The following is a 16,196-nucleotide window of genomic DNA, read 5'->3' on the forward strand; positions in this document are numbered from 1 at the left end:
CTAGCCAAATTGTCCATGGCCATGTTGAAAAAGATTTGTGATGAATGTTATGCTTGTGTTTAATATGAATGTAATGGCTTTATGCGGTGCTTAGTGCACATTGTTACGATGACGTAATTATGATTATATGTGTATGTATTCACTAAGCGTTGCTTATATTTTAGTTGTTTAGCTTTTTACAGGGGTCGGTAGTAGCAAGGGCAAGGACGCTAACGAGTGAAGTTAAAGTTGAAAGTTTTAGCCGTCTAGAAGGTTGGCATTTTGGGTATTTTAGGTAAATAATCCCTTTTGTACGTCTTGGCTCTTGATACAAGTCCTTTTTGGTAAGTTATCCTTTGGTAAATTTTCTGGAAATGATGGTAGTGGTGAAATGTAAGTTTTTGAATGAAGGGGTGAACAATCTGATAATTATCCAAGTTGGGTAATTGACCCACTTGTTGGATAATGAAATTGTAAATTTTGTATAGATGGTAAATCTTCTTTAAATGGTGTTTTTATATGTCTTAAATGACTTGGCTTAGTTTCTGAAAGTTTAGTAATGAATTGATGTTTTGGATGAAACCATTGAGTCAAGTTGCAGGAAAATTTCAAGTGATTATGCAAGCTTTTGGTTAGAGATTTCCCACTGCGCGACAGATGGGGGAGAGTTCAGAACCACTACACCGTAGTGGGGGCTTTTAAACGATCTGGACAGAAAAATCTCCACTGCGCCGCAGTGGATATCCACTATTAAAAAAAAAAATTCTCGGTTTTTGATTAAAAATGTTTGGGTTCTTACATATACCATATTAATAAAATAACTACAATCCTTTCTTTTTCAACTCCCTATCTTTAAAATACCTAAAAATTACCCTTAATTTTTAACACATTCCTAGCTCACATACTAAATCTACCTAATATATCCTTAAAATATTTTACACCTATATTTATCCAAACTATCATCTTCTTTATTAATTAATTTAAATATTTTCACCTAATATCTCTATAATATTCTTAATAAAGTTATTTACAAAAGATATATACCTTAACCATAAAATAACTACAATACCATTTACGTCAATTACTTTTAAATTAATAACTAGATTGTTACCACCACGTCCACTTAGCATCACGCTCTCCTCTTTCCCCAAATTCAAATATAAAAAGTATACACATCCTAACCCGCCTGCTCTACTATTTCCCCAAATTCAAATATAAAATTTTCTCTCTCTGTATTTATATCTATATCTATCTACTTCAATAATTAACAATTAATTAGGGTTTCCAATTTATCACAAAAAAATGCAGAAATGACTGCAACGCAACCTTCAAATCAGTCAGATCCATTTCAGGACGACACTATTTTTAACTTATTTCCCCGCACTTTTCGCAATTCCAAAGACGCCGTTAAATCTAACGATCTCAATTCCATTCACCAGTTTATGACTTCACTCGTAATTTCTTTTTATCTTTAGCTTATTTTTTGCTTTTTTTTTCCCGCAAAATAACTTCTTCCTATATATATATATATTGTATGTATATGTATAGTTATAATTTGTATGTATAGCTTTCCTTTTTGTGCTATTTTCTGAAATTTTAGGCTCAAATGATTCATATGCAAACTGTGTATACACACATGATATATAGATTGAATAATAATAATAATAACAATAATCTGTATCTTTGCTTTTTGTGTTTTTTTACTGAATATTTAGGCTCAAGTTGTGTGTATATATAATTATAATAATTTGTATATCTGTATGTATATTTTTGTATTAGCAGTTTAGCTTTGCCTTTTGAGTTTTGATTGGATATATTAGGTTTAGTTTATGAATTTTAGAGATATATACAATTTTGACATGTGCTTTGCTTTGATTGTTAGGCTCTACCGATATTACGTTTTCAAGGAGTTAAGTACACTTATCACAATGATCTGAAGATTTTAATAGATTGCCTCAGAGATGTTATATACGAATTATATACGTGCATTTTTTCCGTTTATGGTTTAAATGTGCTTTAAGTGAGAAGCAAGGCTTAGGACAGTTGATGATAGTTTAGCTAACATATTTTCATAATGTTTGCAAAAAAAGGTCTTAATTCGGGCATTTATATGTCAAATGAATGCACTTTGATAACCACTTGACTATTAATCTTCCTGGGAAGAAAAGTAACTGCGCACACATTTACTTAACGGGTAAGAGGGTGCAACTTAAAGAAATTGTTAGATGTGCTTATGTGACTAACAACAATGATTTCTGACCGGGCTGAGGGATATAACAATCTGTATGTTGTAAGGTACAATTATGTTAATAATGGTAAACTAGTAAAATTGAAGTTGATTTTGAGTGTCTGAGGTTGTGCGAATTACCAAGTGATTTAACTTTGTCATGGTTTCTTCTCTGTTAAAGTCATTACAAAATCCCGATAAGCATTTGGAGGAAGCAAGGTTAGTTGTCAATAGTGGTCCAGAGCTCCTGAACACCAAGGATAGCGAAGCTGGTACAAAGGAGAATGAAAACCTTCGAAATAATAGACCAGCTCTTGCCAGGAAACGTGCTAAGTTCTCTTTGAAGCCTGATACAAGGTAAATGTTTTCTTTGTTGAGTCTCACAAATAAATTGAGTCTAGACATGGAATTTAGCTTAATGTGCTATACTGTTGACAGCCAGCCTTCTGCAATCCCGGAACCAAGTTTTCAATTGCATCTCTATAAGGATCCAGATGAATTTTTTGCTGAAGTTGACAAACAAGAAAGTATATTATTTTTCATTGATCTTTGTGATTTAAACTTCAACTATGTTAGTTAATGCTATATTACTAATCTATCTTAAATTCAATTTTCAGACGCTCTAAAAGAGTTGAAGAGGCTGGGAGTCATTAAAGACCTAAATGAGGCCAAAGTCTCTACTACTGTTAGGCAACTTCGTCCGGGAATTTCAAAGTATTACTCATATGCCCACTTTAGCTATCTTCTATCAAATTCCGACGTTTAGAATTTTTACCACATTGATCAGTAGTTCCTTATGATGTAACCGTACTTTTCAACCTTCAGGAGAAAACCTACTTACAAGCATCATGTATACTCTAGTCAGTCTCAAGATGAGACATTGCAAGATAATGTTGGTGTCTCCAGTCAGTCTCAAATGGATGCATCATGTGCTCGGGGGACATTGCAAGATAATGTTGGATTCTCCACCCAGTCTCAAATGGATACATCATGTACCCAAGAGTCATTGCAAGATCACATTGAGAGTCCACCTGCTCACTATTCACAACGTGAATCTTTCGCTCCCAATTGCCAATCCAAGGAAAAGGAATCAACTGGTAAGATTTCTTTTTTGAAATCAAGTATTTAAATAGGTACCTTCAAGATCACATATGTACATCATATATTGGAAGATAATGAGAAGTTATAGAAACTAACCCATATTAAATCCATTTTTGATCTGCTATTCTTTCCACGCACAAGCTTGTAAGGAGGTGGCCTTGTTTTGTGTAGTTTATAAGCAGTGGAACTTCCTAGATGTTTTTTTTTATCTTGTTTACTTTGTTTTTTTTTTGTGTGTGAACAGCATCAATACGTATGTCCAAGGACAAAGTCAACAAACTCTTCAAAGATTTATTATCTGGTAATATCGATGGCAACAAGGCATTGCCGTCTTTAATAGGGATCAAACCTCGTGTTCGAGAAAAATTGCATCTTCCTGACATATCTGACAATCCTCGAATCGATCTTTATTCAGACATAAACCAGCTAATAGACAAGAGTATGTTACCTGATACATGTCATTTGTCAGATAGTTTACAAGGGAAATCACTTGGGAAACAGAACAACCCCTTGCTTCCCCTAGCTTCAACCACACCATCTAAGAGCCCATTCTCGGCAATTTCCTCGTTTGGAAAGCATTTATCAAAGTCAGTTGAAGCAATTGATCCATTCTCTTCCCAAGATATGGAAATACTTCCCACCAAAGCTTCTGAAATCATCGGTGGGCGGTCAAATGATTCCAGCAGGCACAAAGACTCAGACATTTCTGGCACTTTAGACTCATTAGTGAAAAACAAAGTTGCAGTAACTCCTGCTCCTGACATCTTGCAGAAGGTTTCACCTGAAACTTTGAATCATTTTCTAGAGCCTGAAAATCTCCCAGAACCGTTGATCAGCATGGATTTGGATGCAAGGGACAAGGATGCCAATGAAGCTGGTTCTTATGTAGATATTAATGGACAAACAACCCAAAGCGTACAAGAAAATGTAAGCTTTCTCACATGATTATATTATATTTTTGTTGTTAACAAGGCTTGCTTTAAATGTCATGGATTATAACAATATGCAGGCCGAAGATATGGTGCAAAAAACCGGATCTCCTAGAGAACCCAATTTTGACATTGAAGATGCTACTGATAATGTTCAATCCCACCGTTTACAAGATATGGACGAGAATGTAAGTTCTATAATTGGGGACATTACAATAATTTTATCGTTGATCGGCAGAATTTTGGCAGTTTGGCACTACTTTTCTTACCTGATTCCATAACAGGTTGAAGGCATGGCGGAGAAGTTGGGTTCATTCACTTCAGCAGAAGTAATCGACATCTCTATAACAGAGGGGTTGAAAAGCGATAGTTTGCAGTCAGGTTTGTATTTGTTCAACTGGATGCTTGTCATGTGTTTTATTACATTAAGCTGTTTAAAGAGGAGTACCATAATGTCTTAAGAAATTTCTGCAATGTTGTCTTTATTACTTGTGATATAACAATTCAAATTTGGATAGTCTCGCTCTGGTGGCTGATGTCTGCATCTTTGATTTCGTTTTTCAGCTCAAACAGATGCTAATGCCACGCAGGATCTTGATGCAAGCAGACCTGCTCAAAATACTGATATTGTTCCTGAGCAAAATCAGGTTCTCAGTTTTTCTTTTTTAAAACTGTTTATATATTTCTATTTTACAAGAAAATCTTACCAGCTATAAAAAATTTAACCAACCTGTTTCACATTATAACGGATTCATGGTGCATAGTTGCAAAATAGTCACCTTTTCTTGTTGATTGAATGGGACATGAACAATGCGCGACACAATGACTAGAAAAAGGAAAATTAAAACTCGTGATGTATGTAGCGTTACGGATCAGGGAGCAACGATACCCATTACTAAACTAGCAAGTGAATTTATTAATGCTGGATTGGCGTTTAAATAGCACAAGGCTTATAGATTTAAGTTGCTAGCATGGCCAAAAGTTCTATATGCGCAGGGCTGGTAGTTCTGATTTTCTTTCCAAGGGGCTACTCTCCCTTGATCTTGACTTGGGTGCCCTTGAACTTCCATACGATTTGGCCATCTGGCTATAATCAGTGTGCACATGTTATCATCTTTCTTATTCTATGCAACTTTAGAACAGATTAAAAAGTAGAAGTATGACACTTTCTTTCTCTTTCTTTCCAACTCAAGATTGTGCATAGTAAAACATTCACCCTTCCATTTAATCCTTTTTTTTTTCTTTTCTTTCATCCCCTTCCTGAACTTGGACTGACCTCAAAAAAATACAGGAACATCGGAAGACATCAGCACACAACAGAAAGAAGACAACAAAGGCACGTCAAACTAATTTTAAAAAGCAGCGCCAAAGCCTAGCAGGTGTTTATCTGTCTGTTTGTTGTATTGTTATTATCTTCATGTTTTTAAAAAACCAAATATCATGGAATGTCTGTTAATTTTCTATGCAGGTGCTGGTTCTTCTTGGGCAGCTGGTGTTCGTCGAAGCAGCAGGATTAAAAGGAAACCGTTGGAAACTTGGAAGGGAGAAAGATTTGTGTACGGTCGAATCCATAACAGTAAGTGCTTCTTTACTTGAAAACTTTTGTTGGGTGCACTAAGAATTGCTCATTTCATTGCCAGAGTAAGAGATGTTTTGAATTTAGACATTAAATTTGTTAGAACTTTTACAAGGTGAAACATATTATATTTAGTAATTGAACAAGTCAATGATTTATCAATAGGAGGCAAAATGGGCAGGGTCGGACGGGCTTCGTTATTGGACAAAATGGGTGCTTCTTGTAGGCCATGGGTGTCCTTGAAATGGGTTGGGCTGGGTTGTTTTTCAAGAAAAAGTTTCATAGAAAAGTTGAAAAGCGGAAAATTTTCTCAGAAAACTTGAAAACCAGGAAAAACTCATTTTTATATGTAACTTTTTTTTTTTTTAACAATATTTCAGAAATGGAATACTGCTTGCTTATATTTTCCAAGCCTGAATCTCAAAGAACTGAATGTATTTTTAAAAAGTTTCAGTGGTTTTTAGCAATATATATACACATTTCATTTTCGTGAAAATAGAAATTAGCGAAGTTTTTCTGTAGTTAAACACATCCGTCGGGGATTGAAAAAATGGCTTAATCTTAATTCTTTAAGTAAAATAAAAATCTGCGTAATTTTGCAGGTCTGCCAACAATCATTGGTATCAAATATCTCTCTCCAGGAAAATCAACCTTTAAGGTTGAATCTTTTGTTTCGGAGAAGTACAGAGACCTTGTTGAGTGGGCTGCTTTGCATTAACATTCTCTTGTAAGCTGCGTTTCTGTTTTGCCCTGTCTCACAGCTAAGCATAAACATTTTCAAAGTCTGCGCACATTCTAATATGGGCGTATGATATATCTTCACCCTTCTCGAGTGAAAACAAAACCCATGGATATAGGGCTGCATGTTTTATGCTTTAGTGTATAATCATTGAATGGTTAATGTAAGCATATGTTGAGTTTGTACGGCACCAAGACTCTAGGGTATATTCTTCAGTTGTAATTGTTTTAATTATGTTGAAGATTCATCAAATCTGCAAACGTATAATTTGCAACCGATCTAGACATTATTAGTGTATGCATATCATTTATGATACGATGACGACCACATGACCAAGACAATGTTAGCCATCTTTGTTAATGAACCACTTTGATGTCACTTCAATATTACTCCTGTGTATTTTGTTTCTCAGTAGATAGAATCTTGGTATAGAGATTTTGAGGATATGCTAAACGAAAAGTTGTTTAATCAATGTGTGGGCATTGCCGGCTAACATTGTATCCCAATATGCCAGTCATGTTTAGCCGTTTAGGTCGTGTGAGTGATCTTAAAAATGTTCAAGATTTCTTTTTAGTAGATAATATGTCTTAAGCAGTACAAAAGTAGCCTTGATACGGTAGTAACTGAAAATTTGACGGAACAAAGATCCTGGCTGTCGGTTATTGGTTCAATATGGGGTTGGTGCCATTTTAGAACCACTTTGGTCCCATTGGGGGGGAAATGAACAGGAATTTAACTTTGTTTAACCATTTTATAACGGTTTTTTTTTTTTTTTTATTTTTTTTTTTTTAAACTTGTACCACATCCTTTTTAACATGGATATATAACTTTAGGGGTAAAGTTGTTAATCTTAGCCATTGAATTAAAATCAAAGGTCAAGATAATTTAAACTTTATCCCTAAAGTTATTTACAACTTTAGGGAATCCTCATCTTTTTAACGTCTATATGACAATTGGTCCAAACATTAGACACTGTATAATATATTTCCAAATTTAAACTTTACAGTTAGCACAGTTGCTACATTTCTCCTTTTTTTTTTTCAACTCTTTCTTGAATAAGCTATCGTAACTTTCAGAAAATTAAGTGTTCGATATATCAACCTAAAAATTAAAAGAATCATTATCACATTATCTGTAGACTTCAGTGATGCACAAATAGAACCAGGTTGTAACAATCGTGGTTCCTGACCTTTTGACCATATGTACAATTTAACTAACTATCGAGTTGGCCAATATAGTTCAAGTGCAATTTGGAGTTCATGTAAGTGTAATGTGTCCAAATAGATCAATTTATCGTTTAAGATATATGTGCTAGTCGATATCGTTGGTGCAAATCGAACCTAAACCTTGAGATGATATTTATATCTAATTGGCTTTACGGTACTAGATGACATTAAATCTAGTTAGCAACATGAAATGGATCCTTATCATCATCCTTACACCAAATTATGGTTTCAAGTTAGAATTGTGTTAGAATCATCATTCTTATCATCATCTTCATTACATATCAAAGATTTGGGTTGTCAAAAGTGCAAGAACATCTTCTTTTGAGTAATTTTTGGGTTTGGCAATTTGTGGAAGTTTTGGTAAGTGAATTCTAACTCAAATTCATCATTTTATTCTTTTAATCATGTTTCCTTGTCCAATCTAAGCATTGTTGGTCAAATTTAGGTTCAAAATGGATTTGGGTCAAAATTAGGGTTTTGAAATGGGTCAAAATGGATTTGAGCAAGGATTTGATGCTATGGATTGAGATTATGATATGGGTTATGTTCAATGATGTTAAAATATGGTGATTTATGCATAAAAATGTGTTTTGGAGCTTCCTTAGTCGATTTTGGAGTCAAAAATCTGCCAGTAGGAGCACGGCCGCACAGACAGACGCTCAGTGCTTGTGGCTGCAGTTTTCCCATAATACAGATGCTCACACGGCCGACCGTGCGAGCGGCCGCAGTATTTCTGTTCCTTCCCCAACTTTTTCGTTTGGTTATCGGTCGACTTTTAATGATCCAAAACTTGTTTGTTGGTCTTATATTAACATACTAAGGTTAACAAAATTGGTTAAACACATTTCTAAACACTTTGATTTTCAAGTGGAATTTTGGTGCTAAGTCATTGAACCGTGTCTAACCAAAACTCTTCATTTGTCATTTAAACGTTCTCGAATGACTTATAAAACATCTTTAGGGGAAATTGTGGTATAGTATAACTAGTATTGACCATGTCTTGTATTGTGACATATATTGTTAGGTTGTGGACTTTGGACGACCATTGGGCATTCGTAGCTTGATATTAACTTGCTATTGCCGATCAAGGTGAGTTCGTAGCTCCCTACTCGTTTGAGATTCGGGCTGAAAAGTGTACAACCTTTGTGTGTTAACTTGTTGTTTGTGCAATTATGTGTTGCCTTGATTGATGACATAGTTCAATTGAGCATACGTTTGATTTCCTTGATGATGACATGACTTGATTGTGCATATGTTGAGTGTCTTAAGTGATGACATTGTTTGATTGATGAAATTGTTAACGTGTAAATATGTGGTTGTTATATGATTATTGTATGTGCGTGTTTGGTTGACTTTTAGGTTAGTTGTGTATATATGGAAGACGATAATACCTTCGAAAGGTTGGAGATGTGGTGGGAAGGCTGCGGGTGACCCTATATATAAGCATCAAAGGCCTTTCAAAAGTAGTATCGTACGAAGTATATACACATAGTGTTTGTTTCTGGGTGGACATTGATGGTCATGGTGCAATTGAGTACAATGAAGTACATTACGCGCAATTGAGTACAATGAGGTACATTACGTGTAATTGAGTGCAATTGAGGGACATTGATATACATGTTGGGCATTATAGAACTTGTTAGATACTTCTTGATATCATTATTACTTGTTCTTGTTTACTATGCGTATTCTATATACCTTGTGTAGTTCATTATGTGAGTACATATGTGAGGGTCATTGATGGACATTGATTGATTATGTATTATTTGAGTATGATTGATTTATTTATGATTAGGGTAGTTGTACATACATGGAAGACGATGATACATTTAATAAGTTGGAGATGTGGTGGGAAGGCTGCGGGTGACCCTGTATACAAACATCTAAGATTCCTTAAATGTAAAGTTGTATGAAATGTATGTGCATTGTGCATGGTTGAGTTGATGGACATGATGGACATGATGACAATAAACGGGTACTTATGTACTTGATGACATTAAACAGGTACTTACGTACTTGATGACATTAAACGGGTACTTATGTACTTGATGACAATATCGATGACAATAGAGGGACAATGTGTGCATGTGCAATAAACGGGTGCTATACGTACTTGATGACAATTGGATGACATGAGAACAATTGAGGGACATTGATGGACATGTCTGGCCTTTTAGAACTTGATGGATATTTGTTGATGTCGACATTCTGTGTTCTTGTGCATTATGTGTGTTCTAGTTATGGTATGATTGTGCAATGGATACATGTGGGTCCAGGTTGCGCTATGAGCCAACCTATATTGAGTACTTGCGCCTTTTAAGGACTTACTGTAAGTGTGTTCCTTGTTCATTCGCTTAGTTCATATTTGTGAATGGCTTTGGCATTAGATCCTCGTCATTTGCCCCTACGAACTCACCAATCTAGTGTTGATCTTGTTTAGTACACTTTTCAGGTAACCTTGCGAATCCAAAACGTCATGGTTGATGGATGCTTGCGCTAGAGTTTGGGCTTAGTCTTACATGGATCAAGGATTCATTTGCCCCTATTTGCATTATGCTTTATGTACTTGTTGTTGATGATGGATTCACTAAATCCCTTTATTTTCATATAGTTCATGTTCTACGATAATCCCATGTATACACTATATCTTTTCGGTAGTATTTCGAGCCTAGCTCGAGGTGTTACACAGGTTATATTTCATCTTCAATGGGTCAAAAAATAAAAGAAAAATACTACAACAAAAATAGGTCGGAGATCACCCGGATGGCCGGATTTGTTTGTAATACATAGAACCCTTATAAATCATTTGTTCAAAAATAAGCTAAAAAAATGAGTTTAGGGTATAGAGGTAAAACAAACACAAGGAAAGCTGAAATAGAACTTGGAAGTTGGAAATATTAATTCAAGACAACACCTGAGATTAGGTATCTCAGAAATAGGAGTGATCATCAAAACAAAGCCGAAGCAAGGAAGTTGAGAATCATGTAGGCCGATAATCAAACTGACCTATAGACTAGAACTAGCTTCTTCATTTTTTTTTGGGTACAAGGGGATCACCCCGGAAAATTAGTTGAGCAAAGACAAGGTCTTATTATAAAAAAGACATAAATTACGTTGTTACAAGTTTGAAAATTAATAAATCTAGAGAAATTGAGAAGGATTAGTTTGGTTCTGAGCGGGATAAAACCAAAACGAATATATCGGCTACTAGTTTTGATTATTTAATAGAACAATTAACCAAAAACAATTGTCGTTTAAATTGGCTAATCAAATAACAATCTTCATTGAGGTGATAAAATTTGCCGTACTAGGTTCCTTGTCAATTTCCCTACTTCTCATCAAATTATTCCATATGCCATTTATGACAATGTTAATGACTACGTGGGGCATGGATTGAATGTTAATGACTGCGTAAGTGGGACAGAGATTGGATGGGTTGGGTGAGGGTTCAAACAGATAACTTTTTTAGGGGCTGGGTAGGTTAAGATTACCAGCAAATACAATTGTATTATTTTATTTTTTAGTTTGAAAAAGAGAAAAAAAAAACAAAATGTGCCGAATATAGCTTATCAATGATACCCGAGTAGATCCATTCCGAGTTTCCGGTCCGGTTTTCGTTGGGCCTTAGGAAAAACCCCACCTCACTTTGTTAGACCAAAATCGGCAGGTTCAAAAGAAACGTTATTATAGTAGCTCTAGACACTGGAATTTCATTCCCTCTAAAGTGTACATTTCAGGTGCATGGAAGCATGTTTCAAAGGCTGTTTTGGGTTTAGCAAGTCAGGGATTGGAGTTTTCTAGGTTGGTAAAGGCTCAGGTTAGGTGTAGGTCTTCGGTCAAGTACTGGTTGGAACTGCTAGAGCGGTGACATTCCATTGGTAGAGGTGTTCCCGGATTTGTTTAATCTAGAGGTTCATAAAGGATGTTTTATAGCTCATCAAGTAATCAGAGGGTCTATGGGGTGGTCCTGGTCTTTGGGCCTTTTGCTATGGAAGTGGTTACCCGTGGGTGGTAATGAAGGTAGACAAATGCAATGGTTTGTGTCCACTATTCGTTTGCCTTGTTTTTCCAATGTGGGAACTGGGAATGGTCTCTTGACGAGTCAAAGGAATTTTAAGTTGCTGGCATTAAACATTAGTTGGCTAATCACATGACCTGATTTTGTGTTTAAATGGAATTATTGGGTGCCCCGAAAGGTTTGTATTCTAGCATTGCAAGCTGCTCTCGACTGAGTACCTGTAAGCACATCCCTAGTGAGAAGGAACATTGCCATCACATCGGTGTTTTGTCCAATCTGTCTGTCTGTACAGAAGTCAGAGATTTTCTCGAGTGTAGTTTTGCCCATTTAATTTGGTAGACCATTTTTCAGTGGTTTAATGTCCAGCCAAGTTCGCGTTTAGCTTCAGGGACCTACTAGATGTTCATATGTTTAGCTTCAGGGACCTACTAGACGTTCATATCGTTTGGCTTTTGACTAAGATCATCACGTGAATACTTTTCTGCAAGAACGGTCTCACAAGATTCTCTATGGCACATAACAAGTGTTAATATATAAAATAGATTAATAAATAGTCTCATGGGTACCAGAAGATAGGATTAAAAGGATTTATACGTTTAATGTATTCAACACACCAAAAACTTTAAAGTAAGGTGAATAATATCAAGCAAAATGCATTCTAGTAGAACCTGACCTGACCTATTTCATTACACAACATCTTACCTATTTTAGACCCGATTTCAAGAGGCCAAGAAACTTACTTTCCCACCTTCAACAAAATTGTCCCAACATCATGCTAGTCAGACATCATATATAATCATAGCATAATGTTCCTCAATTAAGATGTGTAATCATAGGAGACGCTAAAAACTCATACATGTGACGGCAAGCAGCGTGAAAGCATACTTGAGCAAACAAGCAAAAGAACTGGCCATTTTACTCGAAATCTTGCATTTATTTAGAGCCCAAAATCACCTTTCTTGTTTAGGCAGATCAAATGATGATGTGTGAAGTATTGAAAGAGGAATTATACTTTTGCAATTTGATCTACAAGTCCCGACCCGACCAACACAAAAACACTACAAGTTCTAACCCATTCCCAACAAGCTCATTTGCCTAAATTGTTTCAGCATTGCGCTTGTCCTATATACAATATAGCACACTATTCCTGAATTAAGAATTGAAGCACAATTAGGGCTGGGTGTGGGCGTGGTGGGACTGGTACCGTCATGTACCAATCTTGAAATTCACCAAAACATGATATATACGAATCTCGGTCCCATATGAACCGCTAGGGACGGGTACAAGCCCCTAAATTAAAAACAATAGCTACTCATCGGGGGGTCAATTGGGTTTAACTTTAATCATTTTTCAGTTCCGGATTGATATTTGCCCAATCCATAATTAGCCATTTTTCGGTTGAATATATTCTGTCATTCTTATTATCATCATCATCAATAAACAGTTGTATTTGTCTAGTCAAAAACAAATCAAAGGAAAGTTGATTATTATTTTTCTGCCCTAAAAATTATGTATATCTACATTACGATATAAATATTGTAGAATAGTGTTGAAATGTAAGAAAAGAAAAAAATGGGACCGTGCGAGTGACTAAAGGGTGAAATTGAGTTTTGGGTAGTCGGTTGTTACGTCTTATCTATATATAAAAAGGAAAGAAAGGGCAGAAAAATTCATTGAGAAGAAAGGGGTGGTATTGGTATTATTGAGAACAACAAGAAGAAAGCTGCTGCTGATGATAATAATAATAACAATAATAATAATAAGAAGAAGAAGAACAAGAAGAAGAAAGGTGGAGGAGACATCAAAACAGAGGCGCGCGAGGATATGTTTGATTCCGCCCTGTTTATGAGGAAACTTGATGAATTCATTGAGAGGAGTAAGAAGAAGACAGATGATCCTCCTCCTGGTGATGAGCGTCATGTTAAGGCGATGCAATTATTGAAAGAGATGCATAAGAAGGCCAAGATTGACTGGAAATTATTAGCTCAAGAACAAGAAAAACAAGGGGGTGGTGGTATTAATGTTGACAAGAATACTACTACTAATATTAACAACAAAGATGATGCTGCACTAGTAGTAGGTGAGAAGCCGCTGCTGCTGAATCATCTGCTGGCTAGTCGCCGGGCTTCAGCACTATGTCCTAATGTGCCTTTGAGCAAGAAGCAGAAGAACAAGGCTTCCCTCGAGGAGTTTCATAGACAGTTTGGCCCTCACCGTACCACCTTAACAACTGCCCGGAATATGTTTTTGCAGGATGTTGCCTGGTCAAAGGACTTTCTTCGTCGACCATGATGCACTTCCCAAATGAGTTTCGTAGACAGTTTGGCCCTCACCGTACCACCTTAACAACTGCCCGGAATATGTTTTTGCAGGATGTTGCCTGGTCAAAGGACTTTCTTCGTCGACCATGATGCACTTCCCAAATTACTACTTATATGCTTCTACTTATTTACAACCACCTAGCTTGCTCTATTGTTAGTTGCTGCTACTATTCCATTATGTCTGTTTTGATTCTCTCAACTTGAACTACCTACTCTGATGATGTTTGTTAATTCCTACTACTTTTGTGCGTGTTTATCAATGTTATTGTTACTTTATTACTGTGTATTATTATTATTGTTATTCTTTTGTTTGTTTGTATGCATCTCGAGTATATATTTTTGCTAAACAAAAACTCTTCATACATGGATAGATAATTTTGTTGGAAGTTGGCTTAATTATACCCCCTTCTCTTCAAATAACATATGATGTATGCGTGTGAGATTGAGAGATGTATGGACAACAAAAGCAATCTATACATGTTGAAAGACGGAGATAGCTGGAGCTTTTCTTTGTGTTTTTTTTGCAGGTACGACCCAATTTAAGGCAGATAGTGAAGTAGGATCTTATATAGGTCACTGCCTCCTAAACTGTTATCGACACCCTAATTATGTAGTACTGTAGTGAAATTCTATTGTTTTCTGATATGATTTTCCATGTTGGTATCACAACTTCATGTCTCATTCTTTTTTCTTCTTCTTCTTTTTTTTTTCCTTCTTTTCTTCTGATGCTGAATTATTACTGTCCTTGTATACGTTCCGTGAATATTGCTCTGGTGAATTCTCTGCTTTAAGCTACCTAAATGGTGACGTGTCCCATTCTTTGTTGCTGCGGTAATTTAAGTGGGATTGGATGGGGGAAGAGAGTGCCGGTGTAGATTTAATTTGCCTGTTCCGTGAATACCTTTTTGTGCTGTATGCTCATCTGCTACAGGATGTTGATAACGCCCCTAACTCATTAGGGGAAACCTCATCCCAAAATATTTATATACATAACTACCTGTTACTTTTCTTGCCTTTTTGTTAATTACCAACTTCTTCTGTGAATCTTTCTACTTACCATGCTCGAATTTGAATATCCTTTCTTATATCTTGATGATTCTTGATTGTAATATGCAGATCTTTATTTGAGCTCTCAAGATGCCTGCCGCAGCGGCTAGGGTTCGTATTCCAGCCAACAATCGGGTGCACAGTCGTGCTGCTTTGCAAACCCATGGTATTCCTTGCCACATATGACCCTTACGCTCCAATCAAAGAAGATATTATAAGAAAATGCAGAACCTAGGGGAGAAAATGCTTATGGGTTGCTTGCACTTGCTCGTACTGACGGTTCCAATGCTGATGAGGCTTGTGGGTCCTGCAAGAAATGTGGTCGTGTGGGTCATCTGATATTCCGATGTAGAGCATCAAGGAAGATAAAGACACGGATCCAGAAGCTATTCAGGCCGCTATTTAATGCCAGGTCTAGAGAAGCTAAAAGGTAATGGAAAGAGGACCAATGAGAGTTCAGATAGCGAGTGACCAAGAGGAGAGCGAGAGTTCAGACTCTGATTATGATTCAGAGATCCAGCGCCATTGCCCAGAAATATGGGAAGAGGTTGAGTAGTAAGTTAGAGTCATTGAGAAAGAAGAAAGATATGACGATTCTGATGAAGATGAGCCGGATTAGGAAAAGAGAACAAGGGGCAGGTCAAGGAAGATAAGTGTTAAGAGGAGTACAACCGACAGTGACAAAGAAAATAAATGGCCAGCAAAAGGAGGAAAGGAAGAAAAAAAAAAGGAGGAGAAAGGATGGCGAGTCATCGGATGAGAACCGGGAACGCGCGTTCACATTGCGGGAAGAGTATGAAGGAGAAGGAGTCGTCATAGACATCCAGATGATTCAGATAGCTCTGAAGACTCGGTGAGAAGGCACAAGAGGAAGAGTAAGAGCAACAGATAATCTGATTCAGATGCTAGCGATGATTTGCGGGTTTGCTAGGACCAAAGAAGATCTGAGAGGAGGAACACGAAATCGTCATTATGCTCGAAGGGAGTGCTCTTGTTAGACAAGGTATCTCACTTGTTTATCTTTTTTGAAACT

At 36.4% G+C, this 16,196-nt stretch overlaps 2 protein-coding genes and 1 pseudogene across 2 annotated transcripts; all 3 read left to right on the forward strand.

Annotated features, from left to right (window-relative positions):
• The first annotated feature begins 1,213 nt into the window (after positions 1-1,213).
• Positions 1,214-6,940, forward strand: LOC122607335 (centromere protein C). Its single transcript, XM_043780289.1, has 12 exons — positions 1,214-1,433; positions 2,388-2,563; positions 2,645-2,733; positions 2,824-2,920; positions 3,032-3,303; positions 3,552-4,234; positions 4,317-4,424; positions 4,521-4,617; positions 4,801-4,883; positions 5,528-5,615; positions 5,705-5,812; positions 6,415-6,940. The coding sequence occupies exons 1-12, from the start codon at positions 1,290-1,292 to the stop codon at positions 6,528-6,530; spliced, it is 2,061 nt and encodes a 686-aa protein (XP_043636224.1). The 5' UTR covers positions 1,214-1,289; the 3' UTR covers positions 6,531-6,940.
• Positions 6,941-12,968: 6,028 nt separating this feature from the next.
• On the forward strand, positions 12,969-14,362 carry LOC122608663. The gene is made up of 2 exons (XM_043781752.1): positions 12,969-13,985; positions 14,105-14,362. The coding sequence occupies exons 1-2, from the start codon at positions 13,620-13,622 to the stop codon at positions 14,204-14,206; spliced, it is 468 nt and encodes a 155-aa protein (XP_043637687.1). The 5' UTR covers positions 12,969-13,619; the 3' UTR covers positions 14,207-14,362.
• Positions 14,363-15,253: 891 nt separating this feature from the next.
• On the forward strand, positions 15,254-16,086 carry LOC122606602 (annotated as a pseudogene).
• The last annotated feature ends 110 nt before the right edge of the window (positions 16,087-16,196 follow it).

This window comes from Erigeron canadensis, chromosome 7 (genome assembly GCF_010389155.1).
Source record: "Erigeron canadensis isolate Cc75 chromosome 7, C_canadensis_v1, whole genome shotgun sequence".
NCBI lineage: Eukaryota > Viridiplantae > Streptophyta > Magnoliopsida > Asterales > Asteraceae > Erigeron > Erigeron canadensis.

Coding starts and splice junctions, on each gene's coding strand:
- LOC122607335 (XM_043780289.1), top strand. CDS start 1,290: ATGACTGCAACGCAACCTTCAAATCAGTCAGATCCATTTCAGGACGAC. Junction 2,921..3,031: donor CTTCGTCCGGGAATTTCAAA/GTATTACTCATA, acceptor TTCAACCTTCAG/GAGAAAACCTACTTACAAGC. Junction 4,884..5,527: donor TTGTTCCTGAGCAAAATCAG/GTTCTCAGTTTT, acceptor AAAAAAATACAG/GAACATCGGAAGACATCAGC.
- LOC122608663 (XM_043781752.1), top strand. CDS start 13,620: ATGTTTGATTCCGCCCTGTTTATGAGGAAACTTGATGAATTCATTGAG. Junction 13,986..14,104: donor ACAAGGCTTCCCTCGAGGAG/TTTCATAGACAG, acceptor TTCCCAAATGAG/TTTCGTAGACAGTTTGGCCC.